The following is a 25488-nucleotide window of genomic DNA, read 5'->3' as shown; positions in this document are numbered from 1 at the left end:
GCCATTTAGTGCCACTTTTTGCTAATTTAATGCCATTTAGTGCCACTTTGGTGCCACTCTAGTGCCATTTAGTGACACCTGGTGCCACCTGGCGCTGCTTAGTGCCACTTTGGTGCCACTTTTTACCCCTTTAATGCCATTTTTTGCCACTTTGGTGCCATTTAGTGCCACTCTGATGCCATGCAGTGACACCTGGCACGCCTGGCACCCCCTGGCACCCTTTGGTGCCACTTTGGTGCCATTTGATGCCACTTTTTACCACTCTAATGCCACTTAGTGCCACTCTGGAACCATCTGATGCCCCTTGGTGCCACTTGATGTCCCCGTAGTGCCAATTCAATGCCAATTAGTGCCAATGTAGTGCCACCGGATGCCACTTTTTGTCACTTTGGTGCCATCTGATGCCACCGGGTGCCACTCTAGTGCCATTTAGTGCCACCTGGAGCCATTTTTTATCCCTTTAGTGCCACCGGGTGCCATTTGGTGCCACTTTTTGTCATTTTAGTGCCACTTGGTGCCACTTGATGTCCCTTTAGTGCCACTCTAGTGCCATTCGGTGCCACCTGGTGCCGCTTCGATGCCATTCAGTGCCATTTTTTGTCACTTTGGTGTCATTTGGTGCCCCCGGGTGCCATTTAATGCCACCTGGTGCCACTTTGGTGCCCTTTAGTGCCACTCTAATACCATGTGGTGACACCTGGGGCCACTTTGATGCCACCTGGCACCACCTGGTGACACTTAGTGCCACGTTAATGCCATTTTTTGCCACTTTGGTGACACCTGGTGCCACTCTAGTGCCACCTTTTGTCACTTTGATGCCATTTGATGCCATTTGGTGCCGCTTTTTGCCAATTCAATGTCACTTTGGTGCCACTTTGGTGCCATTTGGTGCCACTTTAACACCACTCAGTGCCACCTGGCACCCCCTGGCACCCTTTGGTGCCACTTTGGTGCCACTTTTTGCCACTTTAGTGCCACTCTAGTGTCATTTTTGCCACTTTAATGCCATTTAGAGCCACCTGGTGCCACTCAATGTCCCTTTAGTGCCATTTTTTGTCTCTGTGATGCCACTTTGGTGCCATTTAGTGCCACTTGGTGCCACTTTAATGCCACTTTGGTGCCACCTGGCACCACCTGGCACCACCTGGCACCCCTTGGCACCCCTTTGATGCCACTTTAGTGCCACTTTTTACCACTTTAATGCCATTTAGTGCCACTTTGGTGCCACTTAGTGCCCCTCTGATGCCATTTAGTGACACCTGGCACACCTGGCGCCCCCTGGCGACACTTTGGTGCCACTTTGGTGACATTTGGTGCCTTTTAGTGCCACCTTTTGTCACTTTGATGCCACCTGGTGCAACTTCATGTCCCTCTAGTGCCACCTGGTGCCACTCAGGGCCACCTTTTGTCACTTTTTTGCCACTTTGGTGCCATTTGGTGCCACCTGGTGCCACTTAGGGCCCCTTTAGTGCCATTTTTTGCCACTTTAGTGTCACTTAGTGCCACCTGGCACCCCCTGGCACCCCTTGGCGACACTTTGGTGCCCTTTGGGGTCATTTGGTGCCATTTTTTGCCACTTAAATGCCATTTAGTGCCACTTTGGTGCCACTTAGTGCCACTCTAATGCCACGTAGTGCCACCTGGCACCCTTTGGTGACATTTAATGACACTTTGGTGCCACTTTGGTGCCATTTGATGCCACTTAGGGCCCCTTTAGTGCCGTTTTTTGCCACTTTGGTGCCACCTAGCGACACCTGGCACCCCTGGCACCCCTTTGGTGCCACTTTGGTGCCATTTGGTGCCATTTCTGTCGCAGTGACCTCCGGGGGAACGCCCTGCGCTGGCTCCTGGCCTGGGGCCGCGCCCGCCCCTCCCCCCCAGGGGGCCGCTGCCGAGCGCCCCTCCCCCACCTGGGCGTGGCCCTGGCGCAGCTCCGCCCCCAGCAGCTCCAGTGCCAGAGGCACGGTAACTGGGATGGACTGGGAGGGACTGGGGGGGAAAATCCGGGGGTTTTAGGGTTAAAAATGGGGATTTTAGGGGGGAAAATGGGGATTTAAGGGTTAAAAATGGGGATTTTTAGGGAGAAAATGGGACTGGGTTATACTGGGATGAACTGGGACAAACTGGGAGGGACTGAGAGGGACTGGGGGATGAAAATTTGGTGGTTTTAGGTAAAAATTTGGGGATTTAAGGGTTAAAAATTGGAATTTTAGGGGTGGAAATGGGACTGGGAGGGGACTGGGTTATACTGGGATGGACTGGGATGTACTGGGAGGGACTGGGAGGGACTAAAGGGAAAAAATCCGGGGATTTCTGGAAAAAAATGGGGATTTAAGGGTTAAAATGGGACTGGGTTATACTGGGATGGACTGGGAAGGAACTGGAAGGGACTGGGGGGAGAAAATCTGGAGGTTTTAGGTAAAAATTTGGGGATTTAGGGGTTAATAATGGGGATTTAAGGATTAAAAATCGGGGGTTTTAGAGGGGAAAATGGGACTGGGTTATACTGGGACGGACTGGGACGGACTGGGGGGGACTGAAGGGAAAATATCCGGGGGTTTTAGGGTTAAAAATGGGGATTTTAGGGGGGAAAATGGGGATTTAAGGGTTAAAAATGGGGATTTAGGGGTTAAAAATGGGACTGGGACAAACTGGGAGGGACTGGGAGGTGAAAATTTGGTGGTTTTAGGTCAAAAAGGGATTTAAGGGTTAAAAATGGGGACTTAAGGGTTAAAATGGGGGGATATGAGGGGTGGAAATGGGACTGGTTGCACTGGTTTGTACTGGGTTATACTGGGAGGGAACTGGGACAAACTGGGAGGGACTGGGAGGGAAAAAATCCGGGGACTTAAGGGTTGAAAATGGGAATTTCAGGGTTAAAAATGGGGATTTAGGGGTTAAAATGGGACTGGTTGGTACTGGGAGGGGCTGGGACAAACTGGGAGGCAACTGGGATGTACTGGTTTGTACTGGGGGGAGAAAATTTGGTGGTTTTAGGTCAAAAAAAGGGGATTTGAGGGGTGGAAATGGGGATTGAAGGGTTAAAAATGGGACTGGGTTGTGCTGGGAGTGTCCCCAAGCTGTCCCCGTGTCCCCAATGTCCCCAGCAATGTCCCCAGCCTGTCCCCAATGTCCCTGGGGCTCTCCCTGGGGCTGTCCCCGTGTCCCCGGCGATGTCCCCAAGCTGTCCCTGGCTGTGTCCCCAATGTCCCCAAGCTGTCCCCAATGTCCCCAGCAATGTCCCCAGCCTGTCCCCAGTGTCCCTGGGGCTCTCCCTGGGGCTGTCCCCGTGTCCCCGGCCATGTCCCCAAGCTGTCTCTGTGTCCCCGGGCTGTCCCTGGCTGTGTCCCCGTGTCCCTGGGGTGTCCCTGGCTGTGTCCCCAATGTCCCCAAGCTCTCCCTGGGTCTGTCCCCGTGTCTCTGGGACTGTCCCTGCATGTGTCCCCAATGTCCCCAAGGTGTCCCCAATGTCCCCAAGCTGTCCCTGGCTGTGTCCTCAATGTCCCCAAGCTGTCTCTGACTGTGTCCTTCTGTCCCTTGGGTGTCCCTGGCTGTGTCCTCGTGTCCCTGGGTGTGTCCCCAACGTCCCCAAGGCTGTCCCCAATGTCCCCAAGGTGTCCCTGGGTCTGTCCCTACAACTGTCCCCAGTGTCCCTGGGGGTGTCCCTGTGTCTCTGGCAATGTCCCCAAGCTGTCCCTGGCTGTGCCCCCAATGTCTCTGGGGCTGTCCCCAAGCTGTCCCCGTGTCCCCAGTGATGTCCCCAAGCTGTCCCCAAGTTGTCCCTGGCTTTGTCCCCGTGTCCCTGGTGGTGTCGCTAAGCTGTCCCCAATGTCCCCAATGTCCCCAAGCTGTCCCTGTGTCCTTGGGTCCATCCCCCTGTCCCCAGTGTCCCCAAGCTGTCTCTGGCTGTGTCCCCGTGTCCCTGGGAGTGTCCCTGGCTGTGTCCCCAATGTCCCCAAGCTGTTCCTGGGTCTGTCCCTAGAACTGTCCCCAATGTCCCCAAGCTGTCCCTGGGTCTGTCCCCAGTGTGTCCCTGCATGTGTCCTCAGTGTCCCCAAGCTGTCCCTGGGCTGTCCCCAAGCTGTCCCCAATGTCCCTGTGTCCATTCCTCTGTCCCCAGCAATGTCCCCAAGCTGTCCCTGTGTCTCTGGCTGTGTCCCCAGTGTCCCCAAGCTGTCCCTGGCTGTGTCCCCAATGTCCCCAAGGTGTCCCTGGGTCTGTCCCTAGAACTGTGCCCAGTGTCCCTGAGGGTGTCCCTGTGTCCCTGGCAATGTCTCCAATGTCCCCAATGTCCCTGTGTCCCTGGGGCTGTCCCTGGCAATGTCCCCAATGTCCCCAAACTGTCCCCATGTCCCCGGGTTGTCCCCAGCAATGTCCCCAAGCTGTCCCTGGCTGTGTCCTTGTGTCCCTGGGGCTGTCCCCAAGCTGTCCCCAATGTCCCCAAGCTGCACCTGTGTCCCTGTGTCCCTGGGGCTGTCCCCAATGTCCCCAAACTGTCCCTGTGTCCCTGGGGCTGTCCCCAAGCTGTCCCTGGCTGTGTCCCCTTGTCCCTGCGAGTGTCCCTAGGCTGTCCCCAATGTCCCCAGTGATGTCCCCGGTGTCCCCAAGCTGTCCCTGTGTCCCTGGCTGTGTCCCCAATGTCCCCAAGGTGTCCCCAATGTCCCCATTTTGTGTCCCCAGAGCTGCGGCCGTTCCAGTCTCTCAAGAATCCCAAATTTCCCCAGATTTCCCCATTTTTACCCAAATTTTGTGGTTTTTCCCCCAGAACTGCGTCCATTCCAGACTTTGCCGTTCTCGTCCCTCGGCGCTGCCTCCGTGTCCCCAATGTCCCCAATGTCCCCATTTTGTGTCCCCAGAGCTGCGACTGTTCCAGTCTCTCAAGAATCCCAAATTTCCCCAAATTTCCCCATTTTTACCCAAACTTTCCCATTTTTGACCAAATTTCCCGTTTTTTCCCCATTTTAAACCAAATTTTCTGATTTTTGTCCCCATTTTGTGTCCCCAGAGCAGCGACCGTTCCAGCCTCTCAAGAATCCCAAATTTCCCCAAATTTTCCCATTTTTAACCAGATTTTCCCATTTTTCTCCCCATTTTCTGTCCCCAGAGCTGTGACTGTTCCAGCTTCTCAAAAATCCAAAATTTCCCCAAATTTCCCCAAATTTTCCCATTTTTTTCCCCCATGTTGTGTCCCCAGAACTGCGGCCGTTCCAGTCTCTAAGGAATCCAAAATTTCCCCAAATTTTCCCATTTTTAACCATTTTTTGGTGTGAAAAACTCCAAATTTTCCAATTTTTGTTTCCCACTTTCTGTCCCCATTTTGTGTCCCCAGAGCTGCGGCCGTTCCAGCCTCTCAGGAATCCCAAATTTTCCCCTTTTTAACCAGATTTTGGTGTGAAAAACTCCAAATTTCCCCATTTTTAACCAAATTTCCCCATTTTTGTCCCCATTTTCTGCCCCCAGGGCTGCGGCCGTTCCGGTCTCCCAAGAATCCCAAATTTCCCCAAATTTCCCCATTTTTAACCAAATTTCCCCATTTTTGTCCCCATTTTCTGCCCCCAGGGCTGCGGCCGTTCCGGTCTCCCAAGAATCCCAAATTTCCCCAAATTTTCCCATTTTTACCCAAATTTCCCGTTTTTTCCCCCAGAGCTGCGTCCGTTCCAGACGCTGCCGTTCTCGTCCCTGGGCGCCGCCCCCGCGTCCCTCGGGGGCCACCCCTGGGTGTTCGTGGCGCAGCCGGAGCTCGGCGCCAGCTCGGGGGCAGTTCCGGGCACAGAGCGTCGTCAACGGTGAGAGAAATGGGGGGAAAAACCGGGAAATTGGGAAAAATGGGGAAAACGGGGAATTTGGGGAAAAAACGGGGAAAAAATCAACAAAAAAATGGGGAAAAAATGGAGAAATAATGGGGAGAACAAAGGAAAAATGAGGGGGAGGTTCCGGGCTCAGAGCGTGGTCAATGGTGGGAGAAATTGGGGAAAAAAATGGGGAAATTGGGAAAAACGGTTAAAAAATGAAAATTGGGGAAAAAATGGGGACAAAATGAGAAAAAATGGGAGGAAAACGGGGGAAAGCAAAGGGAAAATGAGGGAGAAATGAGGGGGAGGTTCTGGTCACAGAGCGTGGTGAACGGTGAGAGAAATTAGGGGGAAAAACGGGGAAATTGGGAAAAATGGGAAAAATGGTGAAGAAATGGCAAAAATTGGGAAAAAAACGGGGAAAAAATGGGGGGAAATCAGGGAGAATAGGGGGAAAATGAGGGGCAGGTTCCAGGCTCAGAGCGTCATCAATGGTGAGAGAAATTGGGGGGAAAAACGGGGAAATTGGGAAAAAATGGAAAAAATGGTGAAGAAATGGCAAAAATTGGGAAAAAAACGGGGAAAAAATGGGGTAAAGCAAAGGAAAAAATTGGGAAAAAATGGGGAAAAAATGGGAAAAAATGGGGTAAAATGGGGAAAAATAAAGAGAAAATGAAGGGGAAGTTCCGGGCACAGAGCGTGGTCAACGGTGAGAGAAATCGGGGAAAAAAATGGGGAAATTGGGAAAAAATGAAAAAAATTTAAAACTGGGGGAAAATGGGGAAAAAACCAGAGAAAAATTGGGAAAAACAAAGAAAAATGGGGGAGAATGAGGGAAAAATGAGGGGGAGGTTCTGGGTGCTCATCATTATAACAGTGAGAGAAATGGGGGAAAATGGGGAAAATGGGAAAAAATTGGGGGAAAAATGGGGAAAACCAGGGGGAAAATGGGAGAGAAATGGAAAAGAAAGGGGGAAATGGGAAAAAGACCAAAGGAAAATTGAAAAAATGGGGGGAAAGGGAGAGGAATGGAGAAAAATAATTTAAAAATGGGGGGAAATGGGGAAAAGTGCTGGGAAATGGGGAAAAGCAGCAGGGAAGGAATGGTGGGAACCGGGCTGAGGGACAGCAAGGGCCCCGAGGTCACCGGTGTCCCCAACATCTCCAATGTCCCCAGTGTCCCATCACCCCAACATCTCCAGGGTCCCCAACATCTCCAATGTCCCCAGTGTCCCATCACCCCAACATCTCCAGGGTCCCCAACATCTCCAATGTCCCCAAGGTCCCCATCACCCCAACATCTCCAATGTCCCCAAGGTCCCCATCACCCCAACATCTCCAGGGTCCCCAAGGTCCCCATCACCCCAACATCTCCAATGTCCAAACATCTCCAATGTCCCCAAGGTCCCCATCACCCCAACATCTCCAATGTCCCCAAGGTCCCCATCACCCCAACATCTCCAATGTCCAAACATCTCCAATGTCCAAACATCTCCAATGTCCCCAAGGTCGCCATCACCCCAACATCTCCAATGTCCCCAAGGTCCCCATCACCCCAACATCTCCAATGTCCCCAGTGTCCCATCACCCCAACATCTCCAATGTCCCCAAGGTCCCCATCACCCCAACATCTCCAATGTCCCCAGTGTCCCATCACCCCAACATCTCCGATCTCCCCAAGGTCCCCATCACCCCAACATCTCCAATGTCCCCAGTGTCCCATCACCCCAACATCTCCAATGTCCCCAAGGTCGCCATCACCCCAACATCTCCAATGTCCAAACATCTCCAATGTCCCCAAGGTCCCCATCACCCCAACATCTCCAGGGTCCCCAAGGTCCCCATCACCCCAACATCTCCAATGTCCAAACATCTCCAATGTCCCCAAGGTCGCCATCACCCCAACATCTCCGATGTCCCCAAGGTCGCCATCACCCCAACATCTCCAATGTCCCCAATGTGCCCAACAACCTCCATATTCCCAAAGTCCCCAAGGTCCCCAATGTCCCAAGGTCTCCAATGTCCCCAGTGTCCCCAAGGTCCTCAGTGCCCCCAATGTCCCCAAGGTCTCAAAGGTCCTCAACCTCTCCAGTGCCTCCAAGGTCCCCAAGTCCCCAAGGTCCCCAATGTCCCCAAGCTCTCCAAGGTCCCTACTGTCCCCAAGGTCCCCAAGGCCCCATCACCCCAACATCTCCAATGTCCCCAAGGTCCCAAAGGTCCCCAACGTCTCCAATGTCCCCAAGCTCCCCAATATCCCCAGTGCCCCCAGTGTCTCCAGGGTTCCAAAGGTCCCCAACGTCTCCAATGTCTCCAAGGTCCCAAGATCTCCAACATCTCCAATGTCCCCAATGTCCCCATCACCCCAACATGTCCAATATCCCCAAGGTCTCTAAGGTCCCCAACATCTCCAAGGTCCCCAAACTTCACAAGGTCCGCATCACCCCAACATCTCCAATGTCCCCAAGGTCGCCATCACCCCAACATCTCCAATGTCCAAACATCTCCAATGTCCCCAAGGTCCCCATCACCCCAACATCTCCAGGGTCCCCAAGGTCCCCATCACCCCAACATCTCCAATGTCCAAACATCTCCAATGTCCCCAAGGTCGCCATCACCCCAACATCTCCGATGTCCCCAAGGTCGCCATCACCCCAACATCTCCAATGTCCCCAATGTGCCCAACAACCTCCATATTCCCAAAGTCCCCAAGGTCCCCAATGTCCCAAGGTCTCCAATGTCCCCAGTGTCCCCAAGGTCCTCAGTGCCCCCAATGTCCCCAAGGTCTCAAAGGTCCTCAACCTCTCCAGTGCCTCCAAGGTCCCCAAGTCCCCAAGGTCCCCAATGTCCCCAAGCTCTCCAAGGTCCCTACTGTCCCCAAGGTCCCCAAGGCCCCATCACCCCAACATCTCCAATGTCCCCAAGGTCCCAAAGGTCCCCAACGTCTCCAATGTCCCCAAGCTCCCCAATATCCCCAGTGCCCCCAGTGTCTCCAGGGTTCCAAAGGTCCCCAACGTCTCCAATGTCTCCAAGGTCCCAAGATCTCCAACATCTCCAATGTCCCCAATGTCCCCATCACCCCAACATGTCCAATATCCCCAAGGTCTCTAAGGTCCCCAACATCTCCAAGGTCCCCAAACTTCACAAGGTCCGCATCAGCCCAACATCTCCAATGTGCCCAACATCTCCAATGTCCCCAGGGTTCCAAGGTCTGCAACATCTCCAACATCTCCAACGTCCCCGCTGTCCCCTCCGGGCTCGTCCCCGGCGTCCTGCCACCCCGTGGTGGTGGCCGACACGCCGCTCCTGGTGGTGGCCCAGCCGCGCGGCGGCTCCTGGGTGCGGCGCCGCTCGGGCTCCTCCTTCGTGCGCCGCCAGTCCCTGGGCCAGGGCCGCCTGCGCCGTCCCCACGCCGTAACCTCCGCCCGCCTGGGCGGCCGCCTCTACCTGGGCGTGGCCGACGGCTCCAAGGGCGGCGTCTCCGCCGTGTTCCGCCGGGCTTCCGGAGCCTTCTACCCGGCGCAGGCGCCGCGGCCGTGGCGGCGCGACACGCGCCTGGAGTTCCTGGAGCTGGGCGGCCGCGCGGCGCGGGTGGCCCGCGGCGCCGCCAGGAGGCCCCGGGCGTTCCTGCGGGGCGCCGGCGGCTTCGCGCCGCACACGGACGTCCCGCACGCGCCCGACGTCTACGCGGCCGAGCGCTTCGGCGTGGAGGGCGGCGTGTTCCCGTGTCTCGCCCGGTTCCTGGGGGACGCCGAGGTGAGGAACGGGGTGGGTGGTGGAGGTGGTGGTTTGGGGGTTCATTGAGGTTGTGGGGGTCCATCAGGGTTATGGGGTTCCATCAGGGTCATGGGGTTATGGGGGTCCATCATGGTTATGGGGTTATGGAGTTCCATCAGGGTCATGGCGGTCCATCACGGTTATGAGGATATGGGGGTCCATCAAGGTCATGGAGTGATGTGGTTATGGGGGCTGATCAAGGTCATGGGGTTATGGGGGTCCATCAGGCTCATGGGGGTCCATCAGAGTCATGGGGGTCCATCAAGGTCATGGTGGGTCAGCAGGATCATGGGGTTATGGAGGTCCATCATGGTCATGTGGTTATGGGGGTCCATCAGGGTCATGGAGTGATGTGGTTATGGGGGCTGATCAAGGTCATGGGGTTATGGGGTTCCATCAGGGTCATGGGGTTATGTGGTGGTGGAGGTCGATCAAGGTAATGGAGTCATGGGGTTATGGGGTTCCATCAAGGCCATGGAGTTATGGGGTCCATCATGGTCATGTGGTTATGGGGCTCCATCAGGGTCGTGGGGATCCATCAAGGTCCTTGGGGTCCATCAAGGTCATGCTGTTATGGAGGTCCATCAAGGTCATGTTAGGTCAGCAGGGTCATGGAGTTATGGGGGTCCATCATCGTTATGGGGTTATGAGGGTCCATCATGGTTATGTGGTTATGGGGTTCCATCAGGGTCATGGGGTTATGGGGGTCCATCAGGGTCATGAGGTTATGGGCGTCCATCAGGGTCATGGGGTGATGTGGTTATGGAGGTCGATCAAGGTCATGGAGTCATGAGGGTATGGTATTCCATCAAGTTCATGAGGTCATGAGGTTATGGGGTTCCATCATGGTTATGGGGTTATGGGGTTCCATCAAGGTTATGGGATTATGGGGTCCATCAGGATCATGGGATCATGGAGTTCCGTCACGGTCATGAGGCCATGTGGTTATGGAGGTCCATCAAGACCATGGGGGGTAACCACGGTCATGGGGTTATGGGTTCCATCAAGGCCATGTGGTTATGGGGGTCCATCAAGGTCATGGGGTTATGGGGGTCCATCAAGGCTATGGGGTTATGGGGTTCCATCAGGGTCATGGGGGTCCATCAAGGTCCTTGGGGTCCATCAAGGTCATGCTGTTATGGAGATCCATCAGGGTCATGGGGTTATGGAGGTCCATCAAGGTCATGTTGGGTCAGCAGGGTCATGGAGTTATGGAGTTCCATGAGGGTCATGGGGTTATGGAGGTCCATCATGGTTATGGTTATGGGGTTATGGGGGTCCATCAGGGTCATGGGGTCATGTGGTTATGGGGTCCATTATGGTCATGAGGTCATGTGGTTATGGGGTTCTATCAAGGTCATGGGTCCATGGAGATCCATCAAGGTCATGTGGTCATGGGGGGTAACCAGGGTCATGGAGTTACGGGGTCCATCAGGGTCATGTGGTTATGGGGGTCCATCAAGGTTATGGGATCATGGGGTTATGGAGGTCCATCACGGTCATGGGTTCGTGGGGTTCCATCAGGGTTATGGGGCCATGTGGTTATGGGGGTCCATCAGGGTCATGGAGGTCCATCAAGGTCATGTTAGGTCATCAGGGTCATGGGGTTATGGAGTTCCATCATGGTCATGGAGTTATGGGGTTCCATCAGGGTCATGGGGTTATGGAGTTCCATCATGGTCATGGAGTTATGGGGTTCCATCAGGGTCATGGGGTTATGGAGTTCCATCATGGTCATGGAGTTATGGGGTTCCATCAGGGTCATGGGGTTATGGAGTTCCATCATGGTCATGTGGTTATGGGGTTCCATCAGGGTCATGGGGGTCCATCAGAGTCATGGGGGTCCATCAGAGTCATGGGGGTCCATCAAGGTCATGGTGGGTCAGCAGGATCATGGGGTTATGGAGGTCCATCATGGTCATGTGGTTATGGGGGTCCATCAGGGTCATGGAGTGATGTGGTTATGGGGGCTGATCAAGGTCATGGGGTTATGGGGTTCCATCAGGGTCATGGGGTTATGTGGTGGTGGAGGTCGATCAAGGTAATGGAGTCATGGGGTTATGGGGTTCCATCAAGGCCATGGAGTTATGGGGTCCATCATGGTCATGTGGTTATGGGGCTCCATCAGGGTCGTGGGGATCCATCAAGGTCCTTGGGGTCCATCAAGGTCATGCTGTTATGGAGGTCCATCAAGGTCATGTTAGGTCAGCAGGGTCATGGAGTTATGGGGGTCCATCATCGTTATGGGGTTATGAGGGTCCATCATGGTTATGTGGTTATGGGGTTCCATCAGGGTCATGGGGTTATGGGGGTCCATCAGGGTCATGAGGTTATGGGCGTCCATCAGGGTCATGGGGTGATGTGGTTATGGAGGTCGATCAAGGTCATGGAGTCATGAGGGTATGGTATTCCATCAAGTTCATGAGGTCATGAGGTTATGGGGTTCCATCAGGGTCATGGGGTTATGGAGTTCCATCATGGTCATGTGGTTATGGGGTTCCATCAGGGTCATGGGGGTCCATCAGAGTCATGGGGGTCCATCAAGGTCATGGTGGGTCAGCAGGATCATGGGGTTATGGAGGTCCATCATGGTCATGTGGTTATGGGGGTCCATCAGGGTCATGGAGTGATGTGGTTATGGGGGCTGATCAAGGTCATGGGGTTATGGGGTTCCATCAGGGTCATGGGGTTATGTGGTGGTGGAGGTCGATCAAGGTAATGGAGTCATGGGGTTATGGGGTTCCATCAAGGCCATGGAGTTATGGGGTCCATCATGGTCATGTGGTTATGGGGCTCCATCAGGGTCGTGGGGATCCATCAAGGTCCTTGGGGTCCATCAAGGTCATGCTGTTATGGAGGTCCATCAAGGTCATGTGGTCATGGGGGGTAACCAGGGTCATGGAGTTACGGGGTCCATCAGGGTCATGTGGTTATGGGGGTCCATCAAGGTTATGGGATCATGGGGTTATGGAGGTCCATCACGGTCATGGGTTCGTGGGGTTCCATCAGGGTTATGTGGTTATGGGGGTCCATCAAGGTTATGGGATCATGGGGTTATGGAGGTCCATCACGGTCATGGGTTCGTGGGGTTCCATCAGGGTTATGGGGCCATGTGGTTATGGGGGTCCATCAGGGTCATGGAGGTCCATCAAGGTCATGTTAGGTCATCAGGGTCATGGGGTTATGGAGTTCCATCATGGTCATGGAGTTATGGGGTTCCATCAGGGTCATGGGGTTATGGAGTTCCATCATGGTCATGGAGTTATGGGGTTCCATCAGGGTCATGGGGTTATGGAGTTCCATCATGGTCATGGAGTTATGGGGTTCCATCAGGGTCATGGGGTTATGGAGTTCCATCATGGTCATGGAGTTATGGGGTTCCATCAGGGTCATGGGGTTATGGAGTTCCATCATGGTCATGTGGTTATGGGGTTCCATCAGGGTCATGGGGGTCCATCAGAGTCATGGGGGTCCATCAAGGTCATGGTGGGTCAGCAGGATCATGGGGTTATGGAGGTCCATCATGGTCATGTGGTTATGGGGGTCCATCAGGGTCATGGAGTGATGTGGTTATGGGGGCTGATCAAGGTCATGGAGTTATGGGGTTCCATCAGGGTCATGGGGTTATGGAGTTCCATCATGGTCATGGAGTTATGGGGTTCCATCAGGGTCATGGGGTTATGGAGTTCCATCATGGTCATGTGGTTATGGGGTTCCATCAGGGTCATGGGGGTCCATCAGAGTCATGGGGGTCCATCAAGGTCATGGTGGGTCAGCAGGATCATGGGGTTATGGAGGTCCATCATGGTCATGTGGTTATGGGGGTCCATCAGGGTCATGGAGTTATGTGGTTATGGGGGCTGATCAAGGTCATGGGGTTATGGGGTTCCATCAGGGTCATGGGGTTATGTGGTGGTGGAGGTCGATCAAGGTAATGGAGTCATGGGGTTATGGGGTTCCATCAAGGCCATGGAGTTATGGGGTCCATCATGGTCATGTGGTTATGGGGCTCCATCAGGGTCGTGGGGATCCATCAAGGTCCTTGGGGTCCATCAAGGTCATGCTGTTATGGAGGTCCATCAAGGTCATGTTAGGTCAGCAGGGTCATGGAGTTATGGGGGTCCATCATCGTTATGGGGTTATGAGGGTCCATCATGGTTATGTGGTTATGGGGTTCCATCAGGGTCATGGGGTTATGGGGGTCCATCAGGGTCATGAGGTTATGGGCGTCCATCAGGGTCATGGGGTGATGTGGTTATGGAGGTCGATCAAGGTCATGGAGTCATGAGGGTATGGTATTCCATCAAGTTCATGAGGTCATGAGGTTATGGGGTTCCATCATGGTTATGGGGTTATGGGGTTCCATCAAGGTTATGGGATTATGGGGTCCATCAGGATCATGGGATCATGGAGTTCCGTCACGGTCATGAGGCCATGTGGTTATGGAGGTCCATCAAGACCATGGGGGGTAACCACGGTCATGGGGTTATGGGTTCCATCAAGGCCATGTGGTTATGGGGGTCCATCAAGGTCATGGGGTTATGGGGGTCCATCAAGGCTATGGGGTTATGGGGTTCCATCAGGGTCATGGGGGTCCATCAAGGTCCTTGGGGTCCATCAAGGTCATGCTGTTATGGAGATCCATCAGGGTCATGGGGTTATGGAGGTCCATCAAGGTCATGTTGGGTCAGCAGGGTCATGGAGTTATGGAGTTCCATGAGGGTCATGGGGTTATGGAGGTCCATCATGGTTATGGTTATGGGGTTATGGGGGTCCATCAGGGTCATGGGGTCATGTGGTTATGGGGTCCATTATGGTCATGAGGTCATGTGGTTATGGGGTTCTATCAAGGTCATGGGTCCATGGAGATCCATCAAGGTCATGTGGTCATGGGGGGTAACCAGGGTCATGGAGTTACGGGGTCCATCAGGGACATGTGGTTATGGGGGTCCATCAAGGTTATGGGATCATGGGGTTATGGAGGTCCATCACGGTCATGGGTTCGTGGGGTTCCATCAGGGTTATGGGGCCATGTGGTTATGGGGGTCCATCAGGGTCATGGAGGTCCATCAAGGTCATGTTAGGTCATCAGGGTCATGGGGTTATGGAGTTCCATCATGGTCATGGAGTTATGGGGTTCCATCAGGGTCATGGGGTTATGGAGTTCCATCATGGTCATGGAGTTATGGGGTTCCATCAGGGTCATGGGGTTATGGAGTTCCATCATGGTCATGGAGTTATGGGGTTCCATCAGGGTCATGGGGTTATGGAGTTCCATCATGGTCATGGAGTTATGGGGTTCCATCAGGGTCATGGGGTTATGGAGTTCCATCATGGTCATGTGGTTATGGGGTTCCATCAGGGTCATGGGGGTCCATCAGAGTCATGGGGGTCCATCAAGGTCATGGTGGGTCAGCAGGATCATGGGGTTATGGAGGTCCATCATGGTCATGTGGTTATGGGGGTCCATCAGGGTCATGGAGTGATGTGGTTATGGGGGCTGATCAAGGTCATGGAGTTATGGGGTTCCATCAGGGTCATGGGGTTATGGAGTTCCATCATGGTCATGGAGTTATGGGGTTCCATCAGGGTCATGGGGTTATGGAGTTCCATCATGGTCATGTGGTTATGGGGTTCCATCAGGGTCATGGGGGTCCATCAGAGTCATGGGGGTCCATCAAGGTCATGGTGGGTCAGCAGGATCATGGGGTTATGGAGGTCCATCATGGTCATGTGGTTATGGGGGTCCATCAGGGTCATGGAGTGATGTGGTTATGGGGGCTGATCAAGGTCATGGGGTTATGGGGTTCCATCAGGGTCATGGGGTTATGTGGTGGTGGAGGTCGATCGAGGTAATGGAGTCATGGGGTTATGGGGTTCCATCAAGGCCATGGAGTTATGGGGTCCATCATGGTCATGTGGTTATGGGGCTCCATCAGGGTCGTGGGGATCCATCAAGGTCCTTGGGGTCCATCAAGGTCATGCTGTTATGGAGGTCCATCAAGGTCATGTTAGGTCAGCAGGGTCATGGAGTTATGGGGGTCCATCATCGTTATGGGGTTATGAGGGTCCATCATGGTTATGTGGTTATGGGGTTCCATCAGGGTCATGGGGTTATGGGGGTCCATCAGGGTCATGAGGTTATGGGCGTCCATCAGGGTCATGGGGTGATGTGGTTATGGAGGTCGATCAAGGTCATGGAGTCATGAGGGTATGGTATTCCATCAAGTTCATGAGGTCATGAGGTTATGGGGTTCCATCATGGTTATGGGGTTATGGGGTTCCATCAAGGTTATGGGATTATGGGGTCCATCAGGATCATGGGATCATGGAGTTCCGTCACGGTCATGAGGCCATGTGGTTATGGAGGTCCATCAAGACCATGGGGGGTAACCACGGTCATGGGGTTATGGGTTCCATCAAGGCCATGTGGTTATGGGGGTCCATCAAGGTCATGGGGTTATGGGGGTCCATCAAGGCTATGGGGTTATGGGGTTCCATCAGGGTCATGGGGGTCCATCAAGGTCCTTGGGGTCCATCAAGGTCATGCTGTTATGGAGATCCATCAGGGTCATGGGGTTATGGAGGTCCATCAAGGTCATGTTGGGTCAGCAGGGTCATGGAGTTATGGAGTTCCATGAGGGTCATGGGGTTATGGAGGTCCATCATGGTTATGGTTATGGGGTTATGGGGGTCCATCAGGGTCATGGGGTCATGTGGTTATGGGGTCCATTATGGTCATGAGGTCATGTGGTTATGGGGTTCTATCAAGGTCATGGGTCCATGGAGATCCATCAAGGTCATGTGGTCATGGGGGGTAACCAGGGTCATGGAGTTACGGGGTCCATCAGGGTCATGTGGTTATGGGGGTCCATCAAGGTTATGGGATCATGGGGTTATGGAGGTCCATCACGGTCATGGAGGTCCATCAAGGTCATGTTAGGTCATCAGGGTCATGGGGTTATGGAGTTCCATCATGGTCATGGAGTTATGGGGTTCCATCAGGGTCATGGGGTTATGGAGTTCCATCATGGTCATGGAGTTATGGGGTTCCATCAGGGTCATGAGGTTATGGAGTTCCATCATGGTCATGGAGTTATGGGGTTCCATCAGGGTCATGGGGTTATGGAGTTCCATCATGGTCATGTGGTTATGGGGTTCCATCAGGGTCATGGGGGTCCATCAGAGTCATGGGGGTCCATCAGAGTCATGGGGGTCCATCAAGGTCATGGTGGGTCAGCAGGATCATGGGGTTATGGAGGTCCATCATGGTCATGTGGTTATGGGGGTCCATCAGGGTCATGGAGTGATGTGGTTATGGGGGCTGATCAAGGTCATGGGGTTATGGGGTTCCATCAGGGTCATGGGGTTATGTGGTGGTGGAGGTCGATCAAGGTAATGGAGTCATGGGGTTATGGGGTTCCATCAAGGCCATGGAGTTATGGGGTCCATCATGGTCATGTGGTTATGGGGCTCCATCAGGGTCGTGGGGATCCATCAAGGTCCTTGGGGTCCATCAAGGTCATGCTGTTATGGAGGTCCATCAAGGTCATGTTAGGTCAGCAGGGTCATGGAGTTATGGGGGTCCATCATCGTTATGGGGTTATGAGGGTCCATCATGGTTATGTGGTTATGGGGTTCCATCAGGGTCATGGGGTTATGGGGGTCCATCAGGGTCATGAGGTTATGGGCGTCCATCAGGGTCATGGGGTGATGTGGTTATGGAGGTCGATCAAGGTCATGGAGTCATGAGGGTATGGTATTCCATCAAGTTCATGAGGTCATGAGGTTATGGGGTTCCATCATGGTTATGGGGTTATGGGGTTCCATCAAGGTTATGGGATTATGGGGTCCATCAGGATCATGGGATCATGGAGTTCCGTCACGGTCATGAGGCCATGTGGTTATGGAGGTCCATCAAGACCATGGGGGGTAACCACGGTCATGGGGTTATGGGTTCCATCAAGGCCATGTGGTTATGGGGGTCCATCAAGGTCATGGGGTTATGGGGGTCCATCAAGGCTATGGGGTTATGGGGTTCCATCAGGGTCATGGGGGTCCATCAAGGTCCTTGGGGTCCATCAAGGTCATGCTGTTATGGAGATCCATCAGGGTCATGGGGTTATGGAGGTCCATCAAGGTCATGTTGGGTCAGCAGGGTCATGGAGTTATGGAGTTCCATGAGGGTCATGGGGTTATGGAGGTCCATCATGGTTATGGTTATGGGGTTATGGGGGTCCATCAGGGTCATGGGGTCATGTGGTTATGGGGTCCATTATGGTCATGAGGTCATGTGGTTATGGGGTTCTATCAAGGTCATGGGTCCATGGAGATCCATCAAGGTCATGTGGTCATGGGGGGTAACCAGGGTCATGGAGTTACGGGGTCCATCAGGGTCATGTGGTTATGGGGGTCCATCAAGGTTATGGGATCATGGGGTTATGGAGGTCCATCACGGTCATGGGTTCGTGGGGTTCCATCAGGGTTATGGGGCCATGTGGTTATGGGGGTCCATCAGGGTCATGGAGGTCCATCAAGGTCATGTTAGGTCATCAGGGTCATGGGGTTATGGAGTTCCATCATGGTCATGGAGTTATGGGGTTCCATCAGGGTCATGGGGTTATGGAGTTCCATCATGGTCATGGAGTTATGGGGTTCCATCAGGGTCATGGGGTTATGGAGTTCCATCATGGTCATGGAGTTATGGGGTTCCATCAGGGTCATGGGGTTATGGAGTTCCATCATGGTCATGTGGTTATGGGGTTCCATCAGGGTCATGGGGGTCCATCAGAGTCATGGGGGTCCATCAGAGTCATGGGGGTCCATCAAGGTCATGGTGGGTCAGCAGGATCATGGGGTTATGGAGGTCCATCATGGTCATGTGGTTATGGGGGTCCATCAGGGTCATGGAGTGATGTGGTTATGGGGGCTGATCAAGGTCATGGGGTTATGGGGTTCCATCAGGGTCATGGGGTTATGTGGTGGTGGAGGTCGATCAAGGTAATGGAGTCATGGGGTTATGGGGTTCCATCAAGGCCATGGAGTTATGGGGTCCATCATGGTCATGTGGTTATGGGGCTCCATCAGGGTCGTGGGGATCCATCAAGGTCCTTGGGGTCCATCAAGGTCATGCTGTTATGGAGGTCCATCAAGGTCATGTTAGGTCAGCAGGGTCATGGAGTTATGGGGGTCCATCATCGTTATGGGGTTATGAGGGTCCATCATGGTTATGTGGTTATGGGGTTCCATCAGGGTCATGGGGTTATGGGGGTCCATCAGGGTCATGAGGTTATGGGCGTCCATCAGGGTCATGGGGTGATGTGGTTATGGAGGTCGATCAAGGTCATGGAGTCATGAGGGTATGGTATTCCATCAAGTTCATGAGGTCATGAGGTTATGGGGTTCCATCATGGTTATGGGGTTATGGGGTTCCATCAAGGTTATGGGATTATGGGGTCCATCAGGATCATGGGATCATGGAGTTCCGTCACGGTCATGAGGCCATGTGGTTATGGAGGTCCATCAAGACCATGGGGGGTAACCACGGTCATGGGGTTATGGGTTCCATCAAGGCCATGTGGTTATGGGGGTCCATCAAGGTCATGGGGTTATGGGGGTCCATCAAGGCTATGGGGTTATGGGGTTCCATCAGGGTCATGGGGGTCCATCAAGGTCCTTGGGGTCCATCAAGGTCATGCTGTTATGGAGATCCATCAGGGTCATGGGGTTATGGAGGTCCATCAAGGTCATGTTGGGTCAGCAGGGTCATGGAGTTATGGAGTTCCATGAGGGTCATGGGGTTATGGAGGTCCATCATGGTTATGGTTATGGGGTTATGGGGGTCCATCAGGGTCATGGGGTCATGTGGTTATGGGGTCCATTATGGTCATGAGGTCATGTGGTTATGGGGTTCTATCAAGGTCATGGGTCCATGGAGATCCATCAAGGTCATGTGGTCATGGGGGGTAACCAGGGTCATGGAGTTACGGGGTCCATCAGGGTCATGTGGTTATGGGGGTCCATCAAGGTTATGGGATCATGGGGTTATGGAGGTCCATCACGGTCATGGGTTCGTGGGGTTCCATCAGGGTTATGGGGCCATGTGGTTATGGGGGTCCATCAGGGTCATGGAGGTCCATCAAGGTCATGTTAGGTCATCAGGGTCATGGGGTTATGGAGTTCCATCATGGTCATGGAGTTATGGGGTTCCATCAGGGTCATGGGGTTATGGAGTTCCATCATGGTCATGGAGTTATGGGGTTCCATCAGGGTCATGGGGTTATGGAGTTCCATCATGGTCATGGAGTTATGGGGTTCCATCAGGGTCATGGGGTTATGGAGTTCCATCATGGTCATGTGGTTATGGGGTTCCATCAGGGTCATGGGGGTCCATCAGAGTCATGGGGGTCCATCAGAGTCATGGGGGTCCATCAAGGTCATGGTGGGTCAGCAGGATCATGGGGTTATGGAGGTCCATCATGGTCATGTGGTTATGGGGGTCCATCAGGGTCATGGAGTGATGTGGTTATGGGGGCTGATCAAGGTCATGGGGTTATGGGGTTCCATCAGGGTCATGGGGTTATGTGGTGGTGGAGGTCGATCAAGGTAATGGAGTCATGGGGTTATGGGGTTCCATCAAGGCCATGGAGTTATGGGGTCCATCATGGTCATGTGGTTATGGGGCTCCATCAGGGTCGTGGGGATCCATCAAGGTCCTTGGGGTCCATCAAGGTCATGCTGTTATGGAGGTCCATCAAGGTCATGTTAGGTCAGCAGGGTCATGGAGTTATGGGGGTCCATCATCGTTATGGGGTTATGAGGGTCCATCATGGTTATGTGGTTATGGGGTTCCATCAGGGTCATGGGGTTATGGGGGTCCATCAGGGTCATGAGGTTATGGGCGTCCATCAGGGTCATGGGGTGATGTGGTTATGGAGGTTGATCAAGGTCATGGAGTCATGAGGGTATGGTATTCCATCAAGTTCATGAGGTCATGAGGTTATGGGGTTCCATCATGGTTATGGGGTTATGGGGTTCCATCAAGGTTATGGGATTATGGGGTCCATCAGGATCATGGGATCATGGAGTTCCGTCACGGTCATGAGGCCATGTGGTTATGGAGGTCCATCAAGACCATGGGGGGTAACCACGGTCATGGGGTTATGGGTTCCATCAAGGCCATGTGGTTATGGGGGTCCATCAAGGTCATGGGGTTATGGGGGTCCATCAAGGCTATGGGGTTATGGGGTTCCATCAGGGTCATGGGGGTCCATCAAGGTCCTTGGGGTCCATCAAGGTCATGCTGTTATGGAGATCCATCAGGGTCATGGGGTTATGGAGGTCCATCAAGGTCATGTTGGGTCAGCAGGGTCATGGAGTTATGGAGTTCCATGAGGGTCATGGGGTTATGGAGGTCCATCATGGTTATGGTTATGGGGTTATGGGGGTCCATCAGGGTCATGGGGTCATGTGGTTATGGGGTCCATTATGGTCATGAGGTCATGTGGTTATGGGGTTCTATCAAGGTCATGGGTCCATGGAGATCCATCAAGGTCATGTGGTCATGGGGGATAACCAGGGTCATGGAGTTACGGGGTCCATCAGGGTCATGTGGTTATGGGGGTCCATCAAGGTTATGGGATCATGGGGTTATGGAGGTCCATCACGGTCATGGGTTCGTGGGGTTCCATCAGGGTTATGGGGCCATGTGGTTATGGGGGTCCATCAGGGTCATGGAGGTCCATCAAGGTCATGTTAGGTCATCAGGGTCATGGGGTTATGGAGTTCCATCATGGTCATGGAGTTATGGGGTTCCATCAGGGTCATGGGGTTATGGAGTTCCATCATGGTCATGGAGTTATGGGGTTCCATCAGGGTCATGGGGTTATGGAGTTCCATCATGGTCATGGAGTTATGGGGTTCCATCAGGGTCATGGGGTTATGGAGTTCCATCATGGTCATGGAGTTATGGGGTTCCATCAGGGTCATGGGGTTATGGAGTTCCATCATGGTCATGGAGTTATGGGGTTCCATCAGGGTCATGGGGTTATGGAGTTCCATCATGGTCATGGAGTTATGGGGTTCCATCAGGGTCATGGGGTTATGGAGTTCCATCATGGTCATGGAGTTATGGGGTTCCATCAGGGTCATGGGGTTATGGAGTTCCATCATGGTCATGTGGTTATGGGGTTCCATCAGGGTCATGGGGGTCCATCAGAGTCATGGGGGTCCATCAGAGTCATGGGGGTCCATCAAGGTCATGGTGGGTCAGCAGGATCATGGGGTTATGGAGGTCCATCATGGTCATGTGGTTATGGGGGTCCATCAGGGTCATGGAGTGATGTGGTTATGGGGGCTGATCAAGGTCATGGGGTTATGGGGTTCCATCAGGGTCATGGGGTTATGTGGTGGTGGAGGTCGATCAAGGTAATGGAGTCATGGGGTTATGGGGTTCCATCAAGGCCATGGAGTTATGGGGTCCATCATGGTCATGTGGTTATGGGGCTCCATCAGGGTCGTGGGGATCCATCAAGGTCCTTGGGGTCCATCAAGGTCATGCTGTTATGGAGGTCCATCAAGGTCATGTTAGGTCAGCAGGGTCATGGAGTTATGGGGGTCCATCATCGTTATGGGGTTATGAGGGTCCATCATGGTTATGTGGTTATGGGGTTCCATCAGGGTCATGGGGTTATGGGGGTCCATCAGGGTCATGAGGTTATGGGCGTCCATCAGGGTCATGGGGTGATGTGGTTATGGAGGTCGATCAAGGTCATGGAGTCATGAGGGTATGGTATTCCATCAAGTTCATGAGGTCATGAGGTTATGGGGTTCCATCATGGTTATGGGGTTATGGGGTTCCATCAAGGTTATGGGATTATGGGGTCCATCAGGATCATGGGATCATGGAGTTCCGTCACGGTCATGAGGCCATGTGGTTATGGAGGTCCATCAAGACCATGGGGGGTAACCACGGTCATGGGGTTATGGGTTCCATCAAGGCCATGTGGTTATGGGGGTCCATCAAGGTCATGGGGTTATGGGGGTCCATCAAGGCTATGGGGTTATGGGGTTCCATCAGGGTCATGGGGGTCCATCAAGGTCCTTGGGGTCCATCAAGGTCATGCTGTTATGGAGATCCATCAGGGTCATGGGGTTATGGAGGTCCATCAAGGTCATGTTGGGTCAGCAGGGTCATGGAGTTATGGAGTTCCATGAGGGTCATGGGGTTATGGAGGTCCATCATGGTTATGGTTATGGGGTTATGGGGGTCCATCAGGGTCATGGGGTCATGTGGTTATGGGGTCCATTATGGTCATGAGGTCATGTGGTTATGGGGTTCTATCAAGGTCATGGGTCCATGGAGATCCATCAAGGTCATGTGGTCATGGGGGGTAACCAGGGTCATGGAGTTACGGGGTCCATCAGGGTCATGTGGTTATGGGGGTCCATCAAGGTTATGGGATCATGGGGTTATGGAGGTCCATCACGGTCATGGGTTCGTGGGGTTCCATCAGGGTTATGGGGCCATGTGGTTATGGGGGTCCATCAGGGTCATGGAGGTCCATCAAGGTCATGTTAGGTCATCAGGGTCATGGGGTTATGGAGTTCCATCATGGTCATGGAGTTATGGGGTTCCATCAGGGTCATGGGGTTATGGAGTTCCATCATGGTCATGGAGTTATGGGGTTCCATCAGGGTCATGGGGTTATGGAGTTCCATCATGGTCATGGAGTTATGGGGTTCCATCAGGGTCATGGGGTTATGGAGTTCCATCATGGTCATGTGGTTATGGGGTTCCATCAGGGTCATGGGGGTCCATCAGAGTCATGGGGGTCCATCAAGGTCATGGTGGGTCAGCAGGATCATGGGGTTATGGAGGTCCATCATGGTCATGTGGTTATGGGGGTCCATCAGGGTCATGGAGTGATGTGGTTATGGGGGCTGATCAAGGTCATGGGGTTATGGGGTTCCATCAGGGTCATGGGGTTATGTGGTGGTGGAGGTCGATCAAGGTAATGGAGTCATGGGGTTATGGGGTTCCATCAAGGCCATGGAGTTATGGGGTCCATCATGGTCATGTGGTTATGGGGCTCCATCAGGGTCGTGGGGATCCATCAAGGTCCTTGGGGTCCATCAAGGTCATGCTGTTATGGAGGTCCATCAAGGTCATGTTAGGTCAGCAGGGTCATGGAGTTATGGGGGTCCATCATCGTTATGGGGTTATGAGGGTCCATCATGGTTATGTGGTTATGGGGTTCCATCAGGGTCATGGGGTTATGGGGGTCCATCAGGGTCATGAGGTTATGGGCGTCCATCAGGGTCATGGGGTGATGTGGTTATGGAGGTCGATCAAGGTCATGGAGTCATGAGGGTATGGTATTCCATCAAGTTCATGAGGTCATGAGGTTATGGGGTTCCATCATGGTTATGGGGTTATGGGGTTCCATCAAGGTTATGGGATTATGGGGTCCATCAGGATCATGGGATCATGGAGTTCCGTCACGGTCATGAGGCCATGTGGTTATGGAGGTCCATCAAGACCATGGGGGGTAACCACGGTCATGGGGTTATGGGTTCCATCAAGGCCATGTGGTTATGGGGGTCCATCAAGGTCATGGGGTTATGGGGGTCCATCAAGGCTATGGGGTTATGGGGTTCCATCAGGGTCATGGGGGTCCATCAAGGTCCTTGGGGTCCATCAAGGTCATGCTGTTATGGAGATCCATCAGGGTCATGGGGTTATGGAGGTCCATCAAGGTCATGTTGGGTCAGCAGGGTCATGGAGTTATGGAGTTCCATGAGGGTCATGGGGTTATGGAGGTCCATCATGGTTATGGTTATGGGGTTATGGGGGTCCATCAGGGTCATGGGGTCATGTGGTTATGGGGTCCATTATGGTCATGAGGTCATGTGGTTATGGGGTTCTATCAAGGTCATGGGTCCATGGAGATCCATCAAGGTCATGTGGTCATGGGGGGTAACCAGGGTCATGGAGTTACGGGGTCCATCAGGGTCATGTGGTTATGGGGGTCCATCAAGGTTATGGGATCATGGGGTTATGGAGGTCCATCACGGTCATGGGTTCGTGGGGTTCCATCAGGGTTATGGGGCCATGTGGTTATGGGGGTCCATCAGGGTCATGGAGGTCCATCAAGGTCATGTTAGGTCATCAGGGTCATGGGGTTATGGAGTTCCATCATGGTCATGGAGTTATGGGGTTCCATCAGGGTCATGGGGTTATGGAGTTCCATCATGGTCATGGAGTTATGGGGTTCCATCAGGGTCATGGGGTTATGGAGTTCCATCATGGTCATGGAGTTATGGGGTTCCATCAGGGTCATGGGGTTATGGAGTTCCATCATGGTCATGTGGTTATGGGGTTCCATCAGGGTCATGGGGGTCCATCAGAGTCATGGGGGTCCATCAAGGTCATGGTGGGTCAGCAGGATCATGGGGTTATGGAGGTCCATCATGGTCATGTGGTTATGGGGGTCCATCAGGGTCATGGAGTGATGTGGTTATGGGGGCTGATCAAGGTCATGGGGTTATGGGGTTCCATCAGGGTCATGGGGTTATGTGGTGGTGGAGGTCGATCAAGGTAATGGAGTCATGGGGTTATGGGGTTCCATCAAGGCCATGGAGTTATGGGGTCCATCATGGTCATGTGGTTATGGGGCTCCATCAGGGTCGTGGGGATCCATCAAGGTCCTTGGGGTCCATCAAGGTCATGCTGTTATGGAGGTCCATCAAGGTCATGTTAGGTCAGCAGGGTCATGGAGTTATGGGGGTCCATCATCGTTATGGGGTTATGAGGGTCCATCATGGTTATGTGGTTATGGGGTTCCATCAGGGTCATGGGGTTATGGGGGTCCATCAGGGTCATGAGGTTATGGGCGTCCATCAGGGTCATGGGGTGATGTGG

General features: G+C 53.3%; 1 protein-coding gene across 1 annotated transcript; it reads left to right on the top strand.

Moving 5' to 3' along the window:
- The first annotated feature begins 370 nt into the window (after positions 1 to 370).
- Positions 371 to 9593, top strand: LOC128948948 (leucine-rich repeat LGI family member 4-like). Its single transcript, XM_054293705.1, has 5 exons — positions 371 to 411; positions 1817 to 1965; positions 5645 to 5760; positions 5908 to 5955; positions 9045 to 9593. Exons 1-5 carry the CDS (start codon positions 371 to 373, stop codon positions 9591 to 9593), a joined length of 903 nt encoding a protein of 300 aa, XP_054149680.1.
- Positions 9594 to 25488: the final 15895 nt, after the last annotated feature.

This window comes from Melozone crissalis, unplaced genomic scaffold, assembly GCF_028551555.1.
Source record: "Melozone crissalis strain CALT ecotype California unplaced genomic scaffold, PUWL_Pcris_2 ptg000179l_1, whole genome shotgun sequence".
Taxonomy (NCBI): Eukaryota; Metazoa; Chordata; class Aves; order Passeriformes; family Passerellidae; genus Melozone; species Melozone crissalis.
Note: the sequence above shows the minus strand (reverse complement) of the source record. Positions and strands in the feature narration are given on the sequence as shown.

Coding starts and splice junctions, on each gene's coding strand:
- LOC128948948 (XM_054293705.1), top strand. CDS start 371: ATGCCACTTTTTGTCACTTTGGTGCCATCTGATGCCACCGG. Junction 1,966..5,644: donor GCTCCAGTGCCAGAGGCACG/GTAACTGGGATG, acceptor TTTTTCCCCCAG/AGCTGCGTCCGTTCCAGACG. Junction 5,956..9,044: donor GGGCTCAGAGCGTGGTCAAT/GGTGGGAGAAAT, acceptor CTGTCCCCTCCG/GGCTCGTCCCCGGCGTCCTG.